This window comes from Lycium ferocissimum, chromosome 3 (genome assembly GCF_029784015.1).
Source record: "Lycium ferocissimum isolate CSIRO_LF1 chromosome 3, AGI_CSIRO_Lferr_CH_V1, whole genome shotgun sequence".
NCBI classification, from domain to species: domain Eukaryota; kingdom Viridiplantae; phylum Streptophyta; class Magnoliopsida; order Solanales; family Solanaceae; genus Lycium; species Lycium ferocissimum.
The window spans coordinates 64,687,820-64,705,218 of NC_081344.1; the positions used below are offsets into that span (position 1 = coordinate 64,687,820).

The 17,399-nt window shown below is 34.1% G+C and overlaps 3 protein-coding genes and 1 long non-coding RNA gene across 5 annotated transcripts in view; 2 read left to right on the forward strand and 2 right to left on the reverse strand.

Moving 5' to 3' along the window:
- Window positions 1-3,257, reverse strand: part of LOC132050395 (putative pentatricopeptide repeat-containing protein At1g12700, mitochondrial) — a 36,350-nt gene extending 33,093 nt beyond the window's left edge. For both annotated transcript variants that reach the window (XM_059441624.1, XM_059441623.1), the window contains exon 1: window positions 1,305-3,257. In XM_059441624.1, coding sequence (XP_059297607.1) covers window positions 1,448-3,220 — 1,773 coding nt within the window. In that variant the 5' untranslated portion in view covers window positions 3,221-3,257 and the 3' untranslated portion in view covers window positions 1,305-1,447. The remainder of the gene's footprint in view (window positions 1-1,304) is intronic.
- Window positions 3,258-12,712: 9,455 nt separating this feature from the next.
- LOC132050399 (uncharacterized) lies at window positions 12,713-13,511 on the forward strand. Its single transcript, XM_059441629.1, has one exon. It carries the CDS (start codon window positions 12,899-12,901, stop codon window positions 13,430-13,432), a length of 534 nt encoding a protein of 177 aa, XP_059297612.1. The 5' UTR covers window positions 12,713-12,898; the 3' UTR covers window positions 13,433-13,511.
- Window positions 13,512-14,966: 1,455 nt separating this feature from the next.
- Window positions 14,967-17,399, reverse strand: part of LOC132050396 (putative pentatricopeptide repeat-containing protein At1g12700, mitochondrial) — a 53,244-nt gene continuing 50,811 nt past the window's right edge. Inside the window, exon 3 of the mRNA XM_059441626.1 lies at window positions 14,967-15,271. The gene's annotated coding sequence lies outside the window, so the exon portion shown is untranslated. The remainder of the gene's footprint in view (window positions 15,272-17,399) is intronic.
- Window positions 15,260-16,863, forward strand: LOC132050400 (uncharacterized). The gene is made up of 3 exons (XR_009413404.1): window positions 15,260-15,545; window positions 15,914-16,006; window positions 16,723-16,863. It is a non-coding gene; the product is annotated as an uncharacterized LOC132050400 (long non-coding RNA).

A 17,399-nucleotide genomic window follows, 5' to 3' on the forward strand; every position in this document is an offset into this window, starting at 1 on the left:
CGTCATTTATCTTATCATATGTTGCTATTACTGCCTATTATTATTGTTGTCTTGGCATCTTTTCTTGAGCCGGGAGTCTATCGGAAACAGCCTTCCTACCTCCCAAGGTAGCGGTAAGGTCTGCGTACACTCTACCCTCCCCAGACCCCACCATGTGGGAATACACTGGGTATGTAGTTGTTGTTGTTGTTGTTGCTCCTATCTGATACAAGTTGAGGTCATGTTACAGAGCATAGCACACGCTTCCCTTCTATGATTAAGCAAAGTTATATTGTGTCCAACTTCAAGTTGAGGTCATGTTCCACTTGGAACAAGTGCAAATGAGAAAGATTGAAAATGTTACTCCGTTATTTAATGTCACCGCAAAGACAGGAAAAATCAGAATTCTTTTAGAAATTGAAATGTGAAGTAAGTCTTCTGCGACTTACATAGTAATAACAGTGGGAGAAATGAAAATGCATCCCAATATCACAAGGTATAGATTTTTTTTTCTTTTTCTTATTGCATACATACAGTGAGTACAGAGCATAACGCAGGCTTCCCTTCTATGATTATGCAAAGTTCTAATTATGCGGTATAACACAGTGTTGAACTATAAGATCAGACACAGAACCCTTTTTTCGGCAAATTCTTGCAATAACATGCAGAGATTACTTAAAATCCATAATCTAAAATTAGAAACAAACAATTACAGTAGAGAATTCCAAACAGATTTCTACACGTTCAAAAGAAATCGGCTCCTTCCATCTTCTAAGTTAGTTGGAAATGACGATATGAAGCAAGCCCTTTCTGAATTCTAGTGACAATTAGTCAAAGGGACAATGAAGTTATCTCTGACAAATTTATTAAAATGAAAAATGTAAATTCCCAATAAAGCATCCAGTATTCTCGGATCATATATAAACTTCTAGAAATATATCTAAGATAATTTGAATATTGTGTTGATCGTCCGGATATAGTATATCCTATTAGTTTTGAACATGTTCTGTTTCAATTTCAGGACAAAAGAATGGGTTGAACTTGTCAGAAAGATTGTTTCCTTAACATTTTCTAAGTTACAGGCAGTAGTTATTGATTCTCAAAATGACAGAAAATGATATTACATGAGGATGACTAAATAACACAGAAAATCATATTCCTTAGTACACGAGACAACTAAATAACACAGAAGATCATACTCCTTAGACTTATAACATGTCCACATAAGGGAACCTACATTATTACTCATATTAAGAATGCAATGACATACGATATCCAAGGAAAATAAGAGTGGAAAAACAATCAAAATATCAAAAGTGATTCACCTCCTCCGTAGGCCTGCCTGGAAATCTCAAACGACGTTCTAATTGCCATTTTTTCAACTTCTGCAATTGCATTGGATGCCATTTCTCATGCAAGGATAAAAGGAAATTGTATCATAGCCGAATAAACCAAGCGAAAGTAATATTCACTTCATTTTTTCCATATGAAGCTCTGGTATCATGTCAAACACCGAAGGATTCTCCCTTATAACGTTTACCAGTAACTCAGCTGTAGTTGCATCAAATGAGAAGCCCCTTCCAGCCATTCCCTTCATAAAAGTTGTCATTTCACTAATTTTGTTGCACCTGAGAAATCCTTGCACAATAATATTATAAGTGACATTGTTTGGGAAACAACCGTTGCCCTCCATTTTTCTAAGCATATCTTTAGTTTCATCTAACAACCCTTGTAGACAAAATCCAGTAATCATTGTATTGTATGTTCTCACATTCGGAAGCAATCCCATTGAAGAAAGCTTCTCAAAAATAGCATGAGCTTTATTGACTTCACCATATTTGCACAATCCATTAATGACAACATTATAAAATTCAATATTGGCATTTTCACTCTTTCTTTCCAACTTATTAAAGATTGACATAGCCTCTTCAAAAAGTCCGCACTTAAAATAACCATTGAGCAAAGTGCCATGCGTGTATAAATCAGGTATAGGACCCACAGATAGCATCTCGGAATAAATTTTTTTGGCATCGCCAATTCTTCCAACTTTAAACAGACCTTGCAAGATAGTATTGTAGGTAAAGATATCAGGTTTTGATCCCTTTTCTGAAACTTCACGAAACAATTGCATGGCTTCAACCACTTTCTTTTCCTTACAGTATCCATTTATTAGTATGTTATAGCTAATAATGTCAGGCTCAATGTTCCTATCTATCATGAAATTAAAAGCTCTCCTCGCTCTATCCAGTTCACCACGCAAACAACATCCATCCATTATCGCATTGTAGGTGATTATATCAGGCTCTACACCTTTTTCGATCATGTGTCTCATTACTTCCTCGGCATCTTCAACTTTTCCTTCTTTGCATAATCCATCTATCACTATGTTGAAGGTACGCACATTTGGATAAATATTATGGTTCACCATCTCGGAGAACAAAATCTTAACCTTTTCCCACTGACCAAGCCTACACAAACCGTCAATTAATGAATTATACGTGACTATGTCCGGAGGAATCCCTTTCTGCTTCATCTCGTTCAAAAGATAGACAGCATCATCTAAGTTTCCATCTTTGCAGAGGGCATCTATAACAATACTGTAGATGTATATGTGGGGCTTAGTGTTTCCTTGTTCCATTAACCGGAGCAAACTAAAAGTTTTCTGAGTATGGCCCCTTTTGCTAAGCCCATTCATGACAATTGCATACGTGACTTCATCGGGCTCACAAATCTTCTCTCTGACCAATTTTTTAAACAATTCAACTGCATCTTTGACCTTATTTTCAGCAAAGATTCCCTTTAATAGGGTGCTAAAGGTGACAACACTAAATGGAATGCCATTCTTTAAGTAAAGGGGTAACACCGAAAATGCACAATCAGCACGATGCATCAAGCAATAACTGTTAATCACAATATTCAAGATGAATACATTAATTGGGATGCCCAATTTCCGCATTTCTCTGAAAAGAGAAACAACAGCAGAGTAATGCTTCATATTTAGAATAGTGTTAAATAATTTACAGAAGACGGGAACTGAAGGAGGAGGCTTCATTATGACCATTTGATGGAAGAGAGTAACAGCGTCATCTAAACATTTGACCTTCTCAATCTTGCTATTAAACCAAAGTTTACCCTTTACTGAAATGAATTTGTCACTCATATGCCATGAAGAATAAGCTCTAATTGCTGAACAAGAATGAGAAATGCCCTTGTGGGAGTAACTCGAAGAAATTCTCTTCATCTTCAATGGCTAATTTTGCCCTAATTTGTAGCAGTGAGAGTGAAGAGTGTTGCACTAATTTGTAGCAGTGAGAGTGACGAGTGTTGCACTAATTTGTATGTTACGAGGGACGGAGGGACTGAGTTCAAATGACACAAAATAGTAGTAATATTTGTGTTTGAGTTGAGTCGAATCCTGGCTCTGCAAGTTTGACCTATTTAACAGTTTCGGTGCTTTAAGTTTGCAAAAAATTAACACTTTAGTCTCCGTTAAATATTTGTCGAATTGTGTCCTTTAGATTTGACAGAAACTTTTTTTAAAAAAAAGGGGGAACTTACATTAAAAGGAACAATTTTTATAGTTTTTGCCATTTTTGATTTATATCTATAATTTGGTGTAACTTTTTAAGGTGTAATCTCAGCTATTTTTATTATCTTTTTAGTGTCTAGTATAGAGTTTTGTGTTGAATATTTTAGGATTTTCTTGGTGTTTATAGTTAAATTATTTTTTTCATTATTTACGTTAAATTTAAAAGACAGAGTTCGGTAATATTTTACGAAAACTAAAAGAAAGAAAGGGTTAGGGATAAGGCACTATTACCCCCGAATTATACCCGAAGTTGCTACGACACACCTTACCTTTCCTTAGGTCCTATTACCCCCCTAAAGTTATTTAAAATGGAATAATTAGCCCCCTAAATGCAGATGCCCACTCTCATATGGGAGAGTGACATACACTCTCTTTGCTACATGTGTATTTATTTATTTTAAAAAAAATTCAGCTTAAGTGTCAATTTTAAAAAAAAAAAAAAAACTGATTTTTTTTAAATAAAAAAATATTTTTAAAACCCATTTTTTAAAAAAAAAAATTGAAATTTTGATTTTTTTTAAGACCTATTTTAAAAAAAAAAACTGAAAACACTGATTAAAAACTAAATTTTCTTTAAAAAAAGATTTTTAAAACCAGTTTTTAAAAAATAAAAAAATTGAAAATTTGATTTTTTTAAAACCCTTTTTAAAAAAAAAAAAAAAAAAACTGAAACACATGAATTTTTTAAAAATATGGAAAAATGGATTTGTTAAAAATATGGAAAACTTGATTATTTTTTTTAAAATGTTTTAAAAAATCTTGATTTTCATGATTTCATTTTCTTAGGACACTTTTATTTTTCAAATAAAATCCGGAAAAAGTGTTTTTCTTGTCAAAATGTGAAAAAACTTAATTTTTATAAAATTTTGGAAAAATTAAATATTTTTTAAAAATGTGGAAAATCCATTTTTTAAAACTAAATTTAGAAAACTAGATTTATTTTCATATTTTAAGAAAATACAGATTTTTAAGAAAAAATTTAAGTTTTTTCGTTTTTATGTTTCTCACTCTCTCAATGAGAGTGAAACACACTCTCCTTGCCACGTCAGCATTTAGGGTGATATTTATTCCGTTTTAGATAAGTTTAGGGAGGTAATTATTCCGTTTTAAATAAATTTAGGGGGGTAATAGAACCCAGGAAAAGGTAAGATGTGTCGTAGCAACTTTGGATATAGTTCAGGGGGGTAATAGGGACTTATCCCAAAGGGTTACTGATTGAGGCTTTCATCAGATTTAGTTAGTCATCAGGAAGGCCAAGACAGCTATGATTGATGAAGGACCAAACCTTTCAAGTGCATACTTAAGGGATTATTTTGAAACCACCCTCATACATAAGGACTCATTTTGTCATTTTCTCATGGCAAATGGGTGAAATTTTTTGTGCCTACTTAGTGGGCGTTTGGCCATGTGATTTGGAATCATCTTTCATATTTTGATTTCAAACTAGTGTTTGTTTATAAAATTTGCACAAAATTTCAACTTCTACTTTATATCATGATTTTAAATTCGAAATTTTCCAACAAGTACAACTTGAGATTCCAAATCATGATTTCAAATTTTTAAAAATTTAAAACTTGACCCATAAATCTATATTCTGCAAAAGAAAAAAGACTCTTAAGTTGGTTAATATATTTTTTAAATATAAAACTTGACTCAAGTAATGTTTGTTCGTCTTCTCAATCATCTGATGGGAAATGCAAGCTCGATGTGAAGAGATTATCCGTACCATGTGGGAGAATTATATTAAAGAGTAGTTACACTACAACTCATGTTATATTTTACTTTCTATTGAACTTGTTGTTGACACCCAATTTTGTCCCTCCTTTATTCCAATTTACTTCCTTGGGCTTTAAATTAATTTTCACTATTATTTCTACTACTATCAATATCATATAGTATTATGTTGTCACAAATTTCAAAAGGGATCGTCGTCACTTTATTTTCAGTAAATTAATTATACTTTATCAAGTCTTTTATTTTTTACATATTAATTACTAATTTCCTTCACATAATATATATTATACTGGTCACTAGTTATTAAATTAGAAGCCCAAAATAATTGAATAGGGAAGAAAATACTCAACAATGCAGCCCATTTTCGGACTAAAAGCAATTCAGCCCATTTTCGGACCAACAATTAAATCAGCCCATATTTTCCCATTACCAGTCTATTTAACAATTGGCCTTACCCCTTAACCCGATCAGCCCACGAAATCCTTTACCCGACCCGGCCCAAACGAAATAATGCATTAGGTTTTCTCTTCTCTCTTTCTTCACTCTTCAGCCGCAGCCTTCCCACCTCTCTCATCTCTTTCGTTCCTCTCTCCTCACTCTCTCCCTCACCCATTTTTAGTTAGCATACAACCTTCATTTCGCCTCCACAGATTTTGCCTTCCCTATTTCCACATAACAACGTCCCCTATATCTGCTTTGCTCTGTCGTTGACAGAGAAGGGGATCTTCGTTTTCTCACTACGGACACAACAAATCTTCGAAAGGCAGAGAAAATTGATCCATTCTGGGATAAATCTACAGCAGATCACGTGCAGATAACGGGTCCATTTGACTCGATTCAAAATTATTCAAAACCCCGCCCCAAATTTTCAAACCCGTGACCCCCTTTTTGACATTTTCGGATTTTAAAATTTGAAGGCAAAAACCCTATCTTTGGTCTCCTATAAATGCTATCCTAGATCTTCAGCAAAAAGGGGTTTTTTTTAGCGAGGAAGTCCTAGTCTTCTTTCGGTCTGGGTTTTCTTTGAAATCAGTATTTCTTCGAAAATATAAGTTAGTAAGACTGAAATTATCGTCGAAAATATAGCCCTGTTCCAATAATAGCCACACATTACCCTAATTTCATTCTTCGATTTGAAACTCTAGTTATTTTCATCGAGTTCGGGTTCGTTCGAGTTCGAGCTAAATTCGTGACGTCGACAGCCCTGCTTCACTGCACCTCCAAGAGGTCAGTAAACCCTCTTCCTTTTCTTTATTTTGGTACTTTGGTTTGTTTAGTTTAATTTGTATTCATGTGTTAGTTAACAGCTATGTTGGTGTTCGTTTAGTTCAGTCGAATTTAGTCTTAGTTAATATAGCGTAGTATCAATTTAAGCTCAATGTAGTTAATTATGTTCTCCAAGTTAATTTTACCTAGTTTGAACAGAATAATTAATCAAGTGGTAATTTTGTCTAGCCGATGATGTTTGTTAGCTTATTCGCTGGCTATGTTAGTTTAAACAATGTTTATGTGGTGATGTTCTGATTTATAGTAATCGAGGATTGTGTTCATTGGGTCTGAATTATTATATTGCCAGCTTTAAGCCTTCTGTGTATGGCCCTGTTTGAACTTGTGCCAGTTCATATAAAGTAGTGAATAATTTGATTGCATTGTGCTGGCTTGGAGGCTTTGTTTAGTCGAATTGCTAAGGATGTTTATGTAGTATGTTTGATGGTTACCTGATCCATGTGGAACCTGCGTGTGTTTGTTTGATATTTGGGTAGCTTAAAGTCATGTCGACTGCTTAGATATTGAATAAACAGTTGGTCTAGTCTCGAACACTCATTAAATATTTTAAATAATGAAGTTACTGATTACTGGTTTCTCTTTACTATAATCATATTTTTAGTTCAGCAACCTCTTTATTCATGTTGAGTGTTTCTTTTTCTGTTTACGGCTTTATTTAGGTCCTTTAGATCATTGTTGTGCTCCAAATTATGTGTTGAATTCTTGGAAGTAGATTGACATGAGTATTAAACAGCTAATTGATTGTTGAACTAAACCTGTTTAAACCTCCGAATGCCTTTTAAACCTTAAGAGTAGTACTGTTTTGCGGCTGGAGTTCACTGATCAAAGATTTTAAAAATAATGTTGAGAGTCAGAGATTTGTGTGTAAATGATATGTTCTTAGGCATTCATTCTTGCCATTACATGATCATAAATATGAGTGGTTCTGCTTTAAAATGATGTTGAACTTATTTGAATCGGCCTATCTAATAAATTATCCACTTAAAAAATGCTGATCAGCCTATAATGCTCTAACTGCAACTGAGAATCTCTAAATGTGCCTGCTTGCATTGCTTATTACTCTCGGAATTCGAACCCATTTTACACGATCAATTGCCCTAGCTAATGTATCTAAACTCGTGATCTCGGTTGGTCCTCATACTGTGATTAACTTCCACTTGCTGTCTACTATATCTGTTGCTGTCTATTATTACTCAACATTGTAGAATCTTTTTTTGGTTTGTCGCATCTTAAAGTGTCCTCGAGTTGTTGCATTTTGTGGAATTAGTTGTCGTCTCATTTTTTTTAGAAAAAGAAAATAGATGCTGCATCCGTTATGGGAAAACTTGGTTGAACTGAAATCACTGAAGTCCATTTCATATCATCATTATGCTATAGGGAATTTCATGGATACCGTGTTGATTCTGCGTTTTATTTTGAATTCTTATATGGCTGTCCATTGCAAATATACACAGTATATACATAATCTACCGAGCTATTTTATATATATATATATATATATATATATATATATATATATATATATATATATTTTTTTTACATGTTTAACCTTATTCGTTGATTGTATACTAATCCTCTCCTTTTCCTTATTTTTTTTTTTATGCATGACCATCGCATACGAGTCCGAGGGGCTCGTTCTTCTCCTGCATTCTGTGTTGGGCTAAAAGCCCAACGACGTCTCCTCCGTGTCCAGTTCTATCCGCAGCCAAGGAAATAAAAATGAAGTTCTGGGCTAAGCCCAACAGCAAACGGCCACAGCAGTCCAAAAAATAGTTGGACCGAAGCCCAATTGCGGGCAGCCGCATATCCTTAGAAAATGGGTCAATCCACCTAACTTATTTCATGCCTTTATTTTACTTTATGCATGGAATTTGTATTATTATGCAACTAACCCTTTGTTTTGTTTTATTTTCTCCATTTAGATGAACCTTAGCGAATTAGTGGGTTTTAGTTTAACAACGGGTAGTTAAGTTAAAGGGAAATTAATAATTAATACCACCACCATTTCCTTTTCTTCTATTTATGATTAAAACTATTTATAGTATTTACAATATTTGTTGTCATTAGAATAGTTAATTTTTCAAAATAGCATTATTACATATGTTGAGCTAAGGAATCATGATTTGTTATTACTATCTTAAAAATTAAAATGTCATCAATATGCAAAGATGAATTCAAATGTATTTTAAACATTTTAGATTAATCCGTTTATACATTTCTTTTAGCCAAATACGCTTAAATAGAGTTAATGAAAAGAAAGAAGACCCATGCCTTTTTCATCATATTAAAATAAGTCTAGGATTTTCTATTCATATAATATAATTTTTAGTTTGCATTTGCTAAAACCTTCTCTTTGAAAATTATTATGCATAAGTAACTTATTGTATTTTCCACAAGTATTATTTATATAGCATCATTATATTTTCCTTCAAAATCTTAATGACCTTTATAAGTTTTATTTTAAAATAGTATTTAAAGACATCTTTCATGCAACTTATTATTTTTGTAAATCCTATTTTTTAACAACATTATTACATTTTTCTTCAAACTTCAGCAATATTTGTAAGTCATTTTAGCTTTAATTAATTAACCTAAGTTTGGTCGGACAACCGTAAGTTAACGGATTCTAAAGGATGCCTAACCCCTTCCCTTAGGATAATATAACCCTTACCTAATCACACCTGGTTAAGCGGACTATTAACGGAGGTTAGTTCTACTTTAAGTTAATAATTAGGTGCCCTAATTCACCTTAAAATCAATTAGGTGGCGACTCCTTAAAATCAATCAATAGGAATCACCAATATGTCATACTCCTAATTCTGACTCCGGTTAAAATGGGGTGTGACACTTATGTACGGTGTGAACCAGTGAGTTCACCTCGGTTTGGCGATAGATCATACGGGGTGACTAGCGAGATATAGTTCGAGAAGATGGAGGGAACAAACCGAGCCTGCTCGAAGGGAGTTCGAGAAGATAAGTCCGAATCTGAGGAAGATTATCCTTCACAGATTTATCTCCAAAAATCAGGCCCTCAACAGACGTGTCCGATATTTTCTGAACCATTTACCCACGTTGGAGCTTGTATCATTTAGTTAGAATAGGACACCAGCACTATAAATGCTTATGTAACAACCCCGTTAGAGGGCATCTTCATCTCATCTCCATCTCTGAGTTAGCAATTAACATTTAAAAGAATCCTTCACAGTAAAGGCCCGATATTAGAAAAGCTTTGTCACTCTTATTTTATTTTTAGTCCAAACAAGGAGATAGTCCAAACGAGGAGATAAATCCTTCTCCCATTCGGACCCATCATTTGCACTCGTTACATAGGCTATCTTCTCTTAATTTTTTGTTATTCATTACTTTTTGATTATTCGTTTTATCTTGTTAACAAGCCCAGTCACATATCCTTTAAATCGCATACAAATTCAATTGTTGCTCTCTTTTGAGGGGAAACAGAACTATAGCTCAATCAATATATGTTGTATTTTTTAGAAATGTCTTCGTATTGTATTAACTGAGTTATGAACTATGATTTGCTCATTTGGTAAGATTGTATAAGAATTGGGAAAATATTGATAGTTTTCACAACTTTTGGGTTTTCATATTTATGAGAAAAATATAACTTCAGAAATCCAAATTACATATCCAAATAAAACTTCAACTTCAAATCAACGTGATTTCAAATCATGTCCAAATGGGGCCTTGGTACTTACTGGCTAGAGGCGTTTTTTTCAGCATAGCTGTTATTGAATGTGATTCCCAGGAATTTGTACTTTCTCGCAACTCAAGTCAAGAAATTGATCATATGTTTTCCACTGAGAAAATGACAAAGCTGGTCCCTTATGTTTGGGGTAGATTTGTCATAAATGAGCACTTTTCCTTTCTGCCAAAAGTTTTAACAAACTCGGTCTATTATGCCAAATGCTCAAAATTCTGAAAATGTGGAAATATACACAAAAAAGCCAAATTTCATGTGGCACTGATATTTTGGTGAGGTGGACGCCACGTGGCATTCCACCTCACTAGCCAACTCATTTTACCCCCCCAATTACACTTCTTCTTCCATTAATAGTACCTCCTTTTTCTCCACCACCACTGCCACAATCAACACCATGATGACAACCACCATTTCACAATTATATATATACTAGTTATGTGAGGCCCGGGCTTACTCTAGATATAAAAGCAGATATTTTAACTAAAGAAATATAATTTGTGTTAGCACAAGTGTACAACAACAACAACAACAATCATATACCCATTGTAGTCCCACAAGTGGGTAGTTATATAAAAGCAAAATTTTCATTCCACTCCTTTAATATTTTAGCTTCCATTTTGATGAAATTATTTAATTCAAATCAAATTTGGAACCAGAATTTGACATTATAACTTATGTATCCTAATTTTACGAAGTTATTTAGTTCTAAATAAATAATCTATACATAGTTAATGAACTTTTAAGACAAATACATAATTTAACTTGTGCGTAGGAGATGGAGATTTGCTCCTCTCTTAATTAGGGATTAGGGGTTCGAACATGGATATGGAAAAAAATCTTTGGAGGAAGCGCTCCCCCGAATAGGCGCGATGCAAATGCGAATTATCCGGATTAATTGGGCTCAAATGCGGATATCGAGCACCAATCGAAAATCAAAGAACGTGAAAAATGAGGTAGGAGGTTTGATAGCTTTTGAAAAGTAGACTTTTAAAACAAAAACAAAAAAATTGACATAAATAAATAAGATTAGGACCTAAAAGTAATTAATTAAAAAGTTTTAAAAAAATTTGAAAATTATTGTAAGGACTACAAAAGTCCGCAGGCTCGATAGTTTTTGAAAAGTAGACTTTAAAAACAAAAAATAAAAAAATTGACTTAGATAAATAAAATTAGGACATAAAAGTAATTAATGAAAAAGTTTTTAAAAATTTGGGAAATTATTGTGAGGACTACAAAAGTCCTCACATTCCCTCTTATTTATATATATATATATATATATATATATATATATATATATATATACACACACACACATATATACATATATAAATATGTGTGTATATATATATATTCATAATCCATGATAAATTCTAGATCGCAAGCTTACTCTTTTTATTAATTTGGACATTATCGATCTTAAAAATACATATTAAACTTTGTTGAACACCAATGAAAATGGTGGTGGTCATTAGTGACGAATTTAGGATTTAAAATTTATGAGTTGCAACAATAATCTCGAATTATATATACAATTATAAGGGTTCACGATCCAATATTTATAAAAAATCAATAGTTTAATACATATATAGGGTATGAGCAAAAGCTGTTGGGTTCCGAAAAGCCCTACGTAATTAAAGCTTTGAATCCGCCTCCGATGGTCATCACTATGTTGATTATGATAGTGGCGGTGGAGAAGAGGTGATAGTGATGAAAGATGGTGTGTAGTCGAGGGAAGTAAAATGAGTTGGGGAAGTGAGGTGACGTGTCACTTAGAATCCACATCATCCAAATGTTAGGTTCATGTGGATTTGATTTCTATCTTGGACAACCCTAAGGGATGGTTTGGTACGATGGATAAGCAAAAATAGTGATGGGATAAAAATTTAGCACCACCTTATTCTTTGTTTGGTTACTAATCATGGGATAAGTTATCCTAGCTTATAAGTTGTTGAAAATGATTAAAAATAGTGTTGGGATAACTTATACCCATCAAAGGGTGGAATAAGTAATCCGGATAACTTATCCTGTTATCCCAAGATAAAACAGTGAATTGACTAAAATAGCCCTGAGGTTCTCAAAATCTTTTTTCTACTACATCACATGGAGGGTATTTTAGTAAACAAATAATTTTTTCTTAAAAGTTATGCAATGCATGTTACTTTTAATACAACAAACCAAACAATCATAAGAAATAATATGAGGACAACTAAATAATCCTAATATAACTTATTCCAATATAATTAATCCCATCATAACTCGTGTTTAAACCAAACCACCCCTAAAGGAACAAGGATATATTTGAGCAATTTTGGGTAATAAGGAGTATTTTTGTACAAATAGTAGAATGAAGGGTAAAACTTAATTCTTTTTGCATATATAGGGGTAAATTTGACCCTTTACCCTAAACAGAAGTATCCCCTCGGTTCCATCCAAACAGGCTCTTAATTATGTCGTTGAAATGAATATAATATGATTCCAGATCTGCTAGAGAGAGATGCGGCCGTGAAATGGTTCAAGGATTCCAAGCTTCCCCTATTATGTGAGCTGATTCATAAATCTCCTCTTTGATTTCTCCTCTTAAGCAGAAAATGAAACGAGGAGGTCAGGATCCAATCAAATTTCTATGCGTTATAGTCTCTGTTGCTTGTACTTTGGTTCTGTGTCTTTCAGTACTTAAACTTAACGAAATAGCAGTAGGAAGTAGTGATTCTTCTCGAGGAGGAGGAATAGGGAAGTTGGGACAAATGGTGATAGGAATGCTACCTCAAGATTTGGGGTTCACATTATTTTTGCCATCTGAAAAAGCGTTGGAGCGGGATCTGGGATTGGGCCCCAGTGATTTGGGCAACGATACCTATGCAATACTAACTCGTGTACTGGGTTTTTCAGCTGTGCCTAGAAGGATTTACATAGATGATGTACAACCTGGAAAGGAGATTAATTATGATTCTATATCCGGATATACTCTCTATATATCTAAAGATTCAGAGGGGTCTTTGATAGTGAATGGTAGAATATTTGCTTCGGAAATGGTGGATTTGAGAAGAGGGAACATTGTTGTACATGTTATGGATGGGGTCATAATGGACTCTGAATTCCAGCTATCTGCCCAGGATGATTGAATTGATGAAAACTTTGTTGTATTTGAATAAAGATATTTCTCCTTGTTATTTTATAAAATCAAAATAAGTTAATGAAAAAGTGTTTTGAAAGTAATCCATATTGATTACATAACATAGAAATTTTAGATTGGAAGAGTTCAAGCAAGTAATTATTAGTTGATATTATGATTGTTCGAATACCAATAAGATTAGTTTGGCCTTTTTCTTAAATAAAATTGAAAAGATATAATAGTTAAATATAACTGACAAGAGTACAAAGGGGAATGGAAACATACAATGCAAGCTTTATGCAAGTACTCGATCACCGGGGGCTGTGAATGCGAAGCAGCATACGACTATCCAAACTCTGTTGTCCGGAGTATTCTCTGCTAAAGATGAAGTTATTTGTTATCTTGATCGCATAAAGGTCTTATGCTTGTTCTGGTATTAATCCAAGAGTCTCTTCATCTTGACTTTCCTGAGTTTGAGACCATGGATGTTTGGTGAACCTTCTTAATCCTTCTAGCCCCATGGCCACTTCTTTCATTGTAGGCCTTTCTTCACCCGTTAACCTGAGACGGTGGCGAAGTGAGAAATTTCGCTAAGAGTGTTCATGGTTTAATATGTATATATAAAAAGTAATTCTTGACCTATCTACACAGTATAATTTTCTATAACATACAATATAATTTTTCAATGAAGGGTGTCCAACTAACCCCATTAGTCTATGCGGCTACATCACTGACCTGAGGCATCTCTTTTGGCATTGCTTGAAACTCCTTCTCGTAGCACTTGCCTTTAGAGTATTTGAAACAATAGGTTTTTCTTAATAAATCTGACAAAAAATGCAGCTATGCTTCTCTCGTTTTCTGACGCTGCAGTATCTAGGCGCATTTGCGCTGTAAGAGCTCTGGAAGAACTACTCCAAAGCTATAAACGTCGTTCTTTTCTATCAATTGGCTTGTATGGAAGTATTCAGGATCCAAGTAACCTAAAGTTCCTTGAACCAATGTAGTCACTTGAGTTTGATCCAGCGACAGAAATCTAGAAGCCCCGAAATCTGAAATTTTCGCTGTGTAATTCTCATATGGTATTATACTCATAGACTTCAAGTCTCTATGAATTACAGGGGTGGAAGCTGCAGAATGAAGAAACGCTTTAGGACCAGCAGCTTCGGACGCTATCCTCAATCAATTTTCCCAAGAAAACCAACACGTTTCTCTGCCTTCGTGGATATGGTAATAGAAGGTACCTTTGGGGATGAACTCGTGGACTAGTAAAGGACTTAAGTCTCCAAACAACAACCCAAGAGTTTCACCACATGTCGATGATTGACTTGCGAAAGAATGATCACTTCATTCAGGGGCGGAGCTAGGTAGCTTTCAGGGGTTTCATCCGAACCCCCTCGGTGAAAAATTACGCTGTATATACAAGGTTAAGAATATTTTTTTATATATATATAGTAGATGTTGAACCACCTGGGCTTCTTCGTGTATTTGCTTCTTCATATACTTGAACCCCCTAGGCAAAAATCCTGGCTCCCCCACGGACTTCATTAATGAACAATACTATTTGGCTCTTGTCCATTATTCTCGACTTTTTAATCGCAACCACACGTTTGTCCGGAAGGACGACTTTGTAAACCGTTCCATAACCACCACGGCCGAGGATATGATCCTCATCATAGTTGTGGGTGACTTTTTCGAGTTCTGCTGCTGCAAAGATATTAGCTGCATACTCCATGCTGCCCTCATTGATCTGAGTTCTATGTCAATAACAAACTGCCATTTTTCTGAAAAAACTTTTCCCTGAGTCTTATGAGCTGTCTTCTTTTGATGCCCAAGTATACCCAAGTAAGATCTCTTAGTAGTCCCTTCTTCTGTTGCTTAATTCTATCGGCGCATATAAGTTCTTGTGCCTCATTTTCACATACATGTCTTTATTTTTTTGAAATGGTAAGAATATGATAGATTGATTGTAAACCTTTTTTGTTACTATTATTTTGCTGAAATGGTAAGAATTGTACATGACAAAATGGGAGTTGATTTTAACTAATGCAACCTTTGTTCCATAGGTTTCTGGTTCTATTTTCCTAATGACTTGCCAGCGGATTGGTCTCTATCTTGTGGAAAAGGTATGATGATATAAGATAATGAGCTTTATTCCTGCTATAGTTTTCCTGATACAATGAATTAAGCTTTTGTGGTAACAGGTGGTTAATACATAACATATTAGAAAAACTGGATTTACCAGAGAGGTGTGCATACTACTGCTATTCCATTGTTCGCACATTTATTAATCCTGAACTATCTAATGCTAGCATGTCATGGGCCAAGAATGGTGTACTTACTATAGTGGCTGATGATTTCTGTGATGTTGGAGGTTCTATTGAAAAAATTAAACAATCTAATTCAGTAGTTCCATTCATATTCTCTTTGTTCTTAACAGTCCTTGGTGATTGCAGCAGTGTCTTCTCATTCAATTCTTTCGGCTTTTTGGCAGGTAGGATGTAAATGTCAGCACTAACTGCTATGTTTTTGGCGCTTTCCAGCAATATCTGTGAGATTGGAGATGAGGCATTTAAGTGGCAAACACGTAAGGCGACAAGAAACATAATTGAGATTGTAAACTCTTTACCTTTTCTAATAACTAATAGAAATATTGCACTCTATGATGTTCATGTTCCATAGTTCACCCGCATCACATGTTCTAAACTTGATGTATGGCATGCCAATTAAGGTTTTTATTGTTTCTGACGTAGGAACTGTAGGGAAGAAATTTACTTTGTAGGTGCAACATGCCAAATAAAGTTTAAAATACAAAAAGGAAAGTGCCAATAAGAAGGTACATCTACCATTATTCACATTAAATAAGTACTTCTAGATCTATTATCAAGTGGTCGTTGAGAATTAGATGAAACTGAAGTGTACGTATCTGGAAAAGCGAGTGTTCACATTTATCGTGGCAGGTGCTAATAAAAGCAGCAAGTGACCTTGGTCACTAAATCTTCTAAATAGAGCGTTAATGATACTTTCATACTGTGAGAACATGCATTTTTCTTTATACTTGCTGGTGAGCTGGAGAATAGTAGATCAACTCTTTTTTTTTTTTTTAAATAATAAAGATATGAAATTCGAAGTTTCCATCATTTAAAGATTTCTTTTTGTGTGCGCGCAATAACTGCATACAACATAAAGCTTAGTTTAGTATGGCTTTGAGCCAGGTTGTTACTAGGTCCCCCTTTTCTTTTCCATGACTAAAATATTCACTTCCCTTTTACAATGTTTCAGTTTATAAATGGTTCTCTGCAGGTTCCTATTTTTCCCATTTGAAGCCACTGAGAACTATATAACAAGTAGCTTATGTCCAGCTACAATTCAATTTAGTGAGATCCCTGAGGATAAAATGCTTCTTTAGCTTACATATAAGGATGGCTTCTCTCTTTTGATAGTTCTCTTTACCTCATTTCTGTGGATTGAAGTAATTATCTTTAAGGTACTTTTGAAGCTATAAATAAGTGCATAAAATGACATAATGATACTCTATCATTTAGAATTTGAAATAGGAATGCCAAGTTATCATTCTTAGATGTCCATTAACTTCAGAAATAATGCTCTCAAAAGAAAAGTTTTATGCCAAAGGTGAAGATCTAAAGACCTATTACTTCACATTCCTTAATGCATTGTTCGATGTTTTTTCCTTGATGAGTGTTGGAGTGCCAGCCTTTCTTGATTAGTCAAAGCTAGCTTCTTCATTGCTTAATTAGATACTGAATGTTATGTTGATATAGTTTTCTAAGTCAAAATATCTTACGAGGATAGATATTCATGCACTATGTTATTGTTGACTGAATAATTCTGAATTATTATTGATATATGATTAATGACACATGTGAAATCTTTTATGGTACTTTGAAAAGCCAACCCAAAGAATTCTAGGCTCTAGGTGTGACAGATTTTCTAAGCACTTATATGTGTTGCGGCTCGAA